Source organism: Bidens hawaiensis, unplaced genomic scaffold (assembly GCF_021521415.1).
Source record: "Bidens hawaiensis isolate Kalapana, Puna unplaced genomic scaffold, B.hawaiensis_p1.1 tig00038524_1, whole genome shotgun sequence".
NCBI classification, from domain to species: Eukaryota; Viridiplantae; Streptophyta; class Magnoliopsida; order Asterales; family Asteraceae; genus Bidens; species Bidens hawaiensis.
The window spans coordinates 50,389-56,831 of record NW_027496759.1 but is presented as its reverse complement, the minus strand read 5'-3'; the positions used below and the strand labels follow the sequence as shown (position 1 = coordinate 56,831).

The window sequence follows — 6,443 nt, the reverse complement described above, 5'->3', positions numbered from 1 at the left end:
AAGACGATCCAGTGTGGGACTCTGATTGGTCAAATGATGATTGTCATTGGAAATAACATTGTACTTGGTTTCTAGTATTGTTTGCATTTGAATTGTGCTTTAATTTGACATGATTAAATGTATTGTAATGTTTGCATGATTTGACTACATGCTACTAGTTTTAAAAGCATTAAGCACCAACTGTGAAAATAGCATACAAACCATCATATCCCAAATCAAACATACATTCTACAAGTCTTAAATTTTTTCAAACACAAACCATGATAACACACACATGGTACCAACAAGTTCAAACAAAAGTCTTAGATTGTCTCAAACACACCTTGTTGACATCATTATGGTTGACTTGGTGCCCTGCAAGTTCTGATGTTGTGTCCGTAACCTCCACATCTTCCACAACTTTTTTCATGCCCCATCCTGGTAAGTCTTCCTCCTGCAGAAAACACTTCCTGAACCTCTTCAATCTTCATATTCATCTTCTTACTAGCTACCAATTTCTTCTTCTCACCTAGTGCCTTCTTCCTGCTCTTCTTCGGTCTGCCAATCTGAGTATGATGTTTAGGTGGAGCTATTATTGTTGGGCATTTTGAGGGTGCCCACAAATCAGGGCCTGGTATGGGCTTGATTTGGTGCTTATACACCTTCTTCCAAGTGTCTAACAAGTAAGCTTCATCAACCCACTTCTCCAATGGACCGACAGGCATGTTGTTTTCTATCATGTCATATAGGGCTGCCACAGCATGTTTGCATGGCATACCTGTCAAGTCCCATCTCCTTCATGTGCAAGTCCTATCCTCCACATTCACCACACATTGGCTTCTCAGACTTTTAACCTATGAACATAATTGCATATTAACAAAAGATTGGTTGTAAAATCATAGTCAGACAAATATTCATACATGGTAAGTCACTTCATCAACCATCATAACCGTCAATTTGCTTGCTTCTGTTTGGATTTCATCTTATGCTTTTGTTGCTTGATGTGTTAATGGGCCCCTTGCAGTGGCTTGCATCTTCTTCAAATTCACAATCCTCATGGTCATATACTCTCTAATATACTCCAAGCATGTAATGATCGGCTTGTCTCTTGCTCCAACAAGTTGCTTGTTGAAAGATTCACAAAGGTTGTTCAGCAACATATCACTTTTTGCCCTTCCTGAAAAATGTGATCTTGACCATCTTGCTGCCGGGATCTCACTAAGCTAGAGAAACATATCAAGATTTGTTTTCTTAATCTCCTCCATTGCCATGTTGAAGTAGGGGACATAAGTGGCCGATGATGCCCTATAAAACAAGCCTTTATACAAATCTCCTCTCCAGGTTTGCCTCAAGTTCTCATGGATGTGTCTACAACAAAACCGATGCTCAGCCTTAGGGAAAACATTCTCAACTGCTTGAATAAGTCCCTATAATAGTCAAATCACCATAATTAGTGTACATGAGTTTGCCTGTTACAAATATATGCTAAGTGTACATACCTTTTGTAGGTCACTTATGAAAGTAAAATTGGCATCATGAGGCAAGTCAAGATCATCTTCAAGTAGATTTAAGAACCATTTCCATGAGTCTGTGCATTCGGCTTCCACTATTGCAAAGGCAACAAGATACAAGCAATTGTTATCATCCGTCCCGACAGCAGTCAAAATCTGTCCGGGGTATTTCCCTTTCATAAAACAACCATCCAACCCAAGAAGTTCTCTACCAAGCAATTTAAATCCTTTATCCAAAGCAGCATAACACACATATATCCTTCTAAATTTTCTTGTTTTAAGGTTAGGGTTAGCACATGGTTCAACATCTAATTTAATGGAACTACCTGGGTTTGATTTAAGAAGCTCATCAATATAGGATCTGAGGTAGGTGTATTGTTTGGTTTGGTCACCACTCTTCCTTTGCATGGCTATTATCTTAGCTCTTCGCATCTTGGATTCAGAAGCTTGTATTTGATGCGTCTGCTGGAATTTGGCCTTCAATTCCTTGGTAGCTAAGTTGGGGGTGGTTTGTAGCTCAACCTCAATCTCTTTGGCAATAGTAGACATTGTGTACAGACCAATTGTTCTACTTCTGAGACACTCGTGTTTTTTTGGAATGGCCTTCACACACCAATTATCCTCAACAGATTGTCTTGAGATGTGCAGCGTCCAAGGGCAAGTGGGTTTCATATCCCTTTTTCTTACCTTCAACTTTTCCTGACTTGACACATTTGGCCCCTCACCAGCAACCAAATTAGGATTGGTCCCCAAACAAATCACTCTAAACCTTAAAGGATCATTCTTTTGATATACAAATCTCTTCTACCATGAAGAGCATAACTCTTAACCATCTCATTCAATGTTGCCTTTAATGGTATTAACTGACCAACAAAAAATGGACACTCATCATCATTATTCATTTCCTTCCCCTTGAACTTTCTTAGCTGGCTATTCAAGACACTCAAGCCCTCATCACCAGAGCTCTCATAGGTATCCATGCAAGGATTTAAACCATCATCATCACTAATATGATCACCTACTACTTCTACCACATCAAAATCTACAATAGCTTTATACAACCTCATGTCAACTTCTACATCCTCCAAGGGTGTTTGAAAGGCAGTCGTATACTCAGAATCACTTTCATCTGATCGATCAATCATAAATGTCATCATCTTCCTCACTATAACTATTTTCACCACTCTCTTCATGAACACTTTCACCACTCTCTTCATGAACACTTTCACCACACACTTCATGGACAGTTACAAAACCAGGTACAAATCCAGAATTATATACCCCAATTTCAGCACCACTAGTCCTGCCATGTTCTAAAAAAAATCTCAACAATGTGACTACCTATACCATCACTACCTCTAACCATATCACAAACATCTTGAAAATGATAATCTTCAATCAATGGTTTTAAACCCAAATCCAAAATGACACACGGATGTTTGTAATGAAAACAACAAGCTGTACCACAACCATAATGTAACTTATAGAGTATTCCAACCAACAAACTTTTACAAAATTCAGAAACTTGAACTTCATCGACGTAAGTTATCTTTCCCCCTTCGTATCTTCGCTGCCCCTCGGTAGCGAAATACCCTCCATGGAAAAGTTTTATGGTGAACGCATGTGAATAATTTTCACCTATAACAACCGTTCAGCCCGTTAACAACCTACAAGAAAATAAAAGTTTGAGCAAACCGTAAAACTTTACCATATAGTTCTTCCGGGTCACAATAGTCACTGTCCGGCCTAATAGAATACGAGGTCGGCATTGCGATGTGTGCAGATGTGATGTGCGATGTGAAGTACGATCGGAAAAAATAGTGGTTCAATGTTCGAACATTGGCCGATATTTGGGTTTATGCAGAAAATAGCCCTAATTCGGGGGTTTTATTGAATCAGGGGAGTAAAAGAGTTCAATAACGAAATTACCTTTCACCATTAACAGTCAACTGATGGCAGGAGTCAGAAGAACCCGCCGAAGAAACATAGTGGCGCAAAGTTTGCAAAATCTTTATCAGTGGCTAATCCATCCAGCGACGATATAACCCAGGGAGGCAAATTGCAGATTTCTCAAAAAGGAAAATATAATCATTCCATACCAGGCATCTGTTCCTTAAGATCCTTCAAATCTTTCTCAATCCTTGCCTCCCATACTTGAGATGGCTGAAACAATCAACTATTATGAGGTTATAAATGTTTATGATAGTAGATTATTATTTGGTAAATTTGATGTCTCGACTGCTTATTCAATGATGACACATTCGAGTAAAAATGGTCTGAAAATTCGGAAACTTTTTCCAACTTTTTAAAGTTTTTGAAACGTCTCATTATACTTTGTGAATCAGAGAGTTCTGCCACAGGTCTCGAGTAAGCATCAAACACGGTGACATCAGCCATCGAAAAAGTGGTTTTTATAGAATTCTTGCAGTTTTCAAGCATTTGTATATAGTAAGGTTTCATCTAAAGTAGGTAAAACAACACAAAGTGAAAAGGGAGGATTCTCACTAAATACACAAGATTCAACGTAAAAGGTTAGATACATTACCCGCTTCTCCTTATCAACATCTCGATCAAGCTTCGATGAAATCCAGTAGCCGTCATAGGGCTGCAAAACACATATAAACCCTTTATATAAATTTAAAAACTAACTAAACATGTTAGAAAGATGAAAGATTAGATTTATAACCGTCTTGTCCTCAACAGGATCCATGTCAATGTCGGTGTTATGGGGCTGCATAACAGATAAAACTTTTTTACTATATCTTTAAAAAGTAAATAAATAAACATGTTAGAAAGATAAAAGGTTAGAATTATAACCGCTTCTTCCTTTGAAGATTGAATACCAATGTTAGCACCTGCATCGAACTGCAAAACAGATTATATATCTTTTAATAATAATAATAATAATAATAATACCTCCGTCTTGTTGTCATCCTTCATCTGAAAATGAAAATGATAAAGAACAAACATGTTTAGATATAATACAAAACTGATTATATATCTTTTAAAACTAAAAAAGGTAATAATAATACCTTCCTCTTTTTGGTTTTGGCATCCATAATCTGAAAATGAAAATGAATAAGAACAAACATGGCTTATAATACCAAAATCAAAACTATATGAACAAAAGCCCTAACTAAAGGTTTAGAAATAATATAAATGAACAAATATAAAACATGAAATTTACACCAAAACCATACAAATGTTTAGATATAATACAAAATCAAAGACATATGAACAAAAGCAAGCCCTAACTGAATGTTTAGAAATAATCCCCTAAAATGTTCAGATAAAATCCTAATCCATAGGAACAACACGCTAAATGAACAACCTCTATAATCTCAGATTAATATTCAAAACTAAAAAATTAAAACCGAATTTGAACATTTAGGGGGTGTTTGGCCTAGCTTTAATTTCTTTGTTTATGCTTATATTTAAAAGTAGCTTATATTATTTTCTATTATTTGATAAGCTATTTTTAAGTGTTTGAATTAGCTTATATTCTACAATTTGATTATACATCTTAATAAGTTGTTAAAACCACCATTCTTTGATTTGTTATCATAATAAGTTGCTTCAATATTATTAATCCACCATCATTTGAGGGCAAATGAGTAACTCAAATTACCCCCTTAAACAAATAAGCTAAAAAATCATATTCAGTTAACCTTCTTTAAATTAGCTTATATAAGCTTATAAGCATAAGCCAAAAAGCTAAACCAAACACTAAATTAAATTTATTATATAAAAAAAGCTAAAAAAGAAGCTTACTTGAGGTGTATTAGGGTTTGTGTTGAGAGCGGCACATTCTCAACAACAATAACAATAAGAAAAATATATGAACAAACAAAAGATAAAAACTCACTAAAAACCCGTTGGTCAAGTACATACATTATTCGTAAAAAAACCTAACCGGGATTAACGGTAGACACAAAACATGCAACCATCTCACAATTGTTTTGGACTACGTTTGCAACTTTTTAATAATCTTGAAACCAAATTTGCAAACCAAAAGAACCATTTTTGCAATACCCTTTTTTATCATTTTAAGTCTCGCCTCTTTATATATACGATGAACAATCTCCGGTTTTTGTGATTCCGAACACTTTGTAATGTTTAAATGGTATATTGGTTTTTATTAATCCCAACTATTTTTTGGTCGTTGCCGGTCCCAACTACCGAACTGGCTCATGATAGTCGCAAATTTTAACGTAATTGTTCCCAACGGTCCGCGACTATCATAATCATAATGTCGTTAGTTGCAGGTCGCCGGAAAAACGTTTTTTCCCGAAAAACTCAACGTTTTCTTTCCAATCATCTTTGTAACTTTGTATCGGAACTTTTGGTACCTTTTGTCTAGTAAAAGCCCCAAATATCGAGGCCATCGGAACCCTAGAACCATCACCGAAATCGGGTGGTGGTGGTTGGTTGGTGGTGGTGGCGGTGTTCAGGTGGTGTTTTCGGGGAAAAGATGTGAGTTTCTCGGCCAGGAACTCTTAAGTTAGATGATTCAAAGGATATTTTGTATACTGATAACTATGTTACTAACCCGTGTAGTACACGGGTGGAAAATAGGAAATTCGTCACTTAAAGAAATTTGATTATATATTTATATTGTATTATTTGTCTAATAAACACAAATAATTTTAACCGACAATATCGTCCGTTCTGGAAAGTAAGTTTATTGAACTTGGCTAAAATCGAATGATACACAAAGTTTATTAATTCATATGCTGGGTATAATGAATTGTTAATTAGAAGATCATCGGGAATTTGTACATTCATTTGTTGTCATTTGGACCCCCACCTCCAACATTCCCTTCACCTATATCCAATAATTAATTCGTAAATTATTTTATCTCTTCAACATGTAAGGATTGGCATCCAACTGTGAGCCTCGTGTTTTTTGATAGTTTAAGTATCTTTCACTTTGGCAAGATGTAGGAAGAACTT

At 35.9% G+C, this 6,443-nt stretch overlaps 2 protein-coding genes across 2 annotated transcripts; both read right to left on the bottom strand.

Annotated features, from left to right (window-relative positions):
- Positions 1 to 335: 335 nt before the first annotated feature.
- Positions 336 to 755, bottom strand: LOC143590397 (uncharacterized). The gene has a single exon (XM_077070892.1). It carries the CDS (start codon positions 753 to 755, stop codon positions 336 to 338), a length of 420 nt encoding a protein of 139 aa, XP_076927007.1.
- Positions 756 to 1,202: 447 nt separating this feature from the next.
- Positions 1,203 to 2,039, bottom strand: LOC143590396 (uncharacterized). The gene is made up of 2 exons (XM_077070891.1): positions 1,479 to 2,039; positions 1,203 to 1,406 (listed from the first exon to the last, which is right to left on the bottom strand). The coding sequence occupies exons 1-2, from the start codon at positions 2,037 to 2,039 to the stop codon at positions 1,203 to 1,205; spliced, it is 765 nt and encodes a 254-aa protein (XP_076927006.1).
- Positions 2,040 to 6,443: the final 4,404 nt, after the last annotated feature.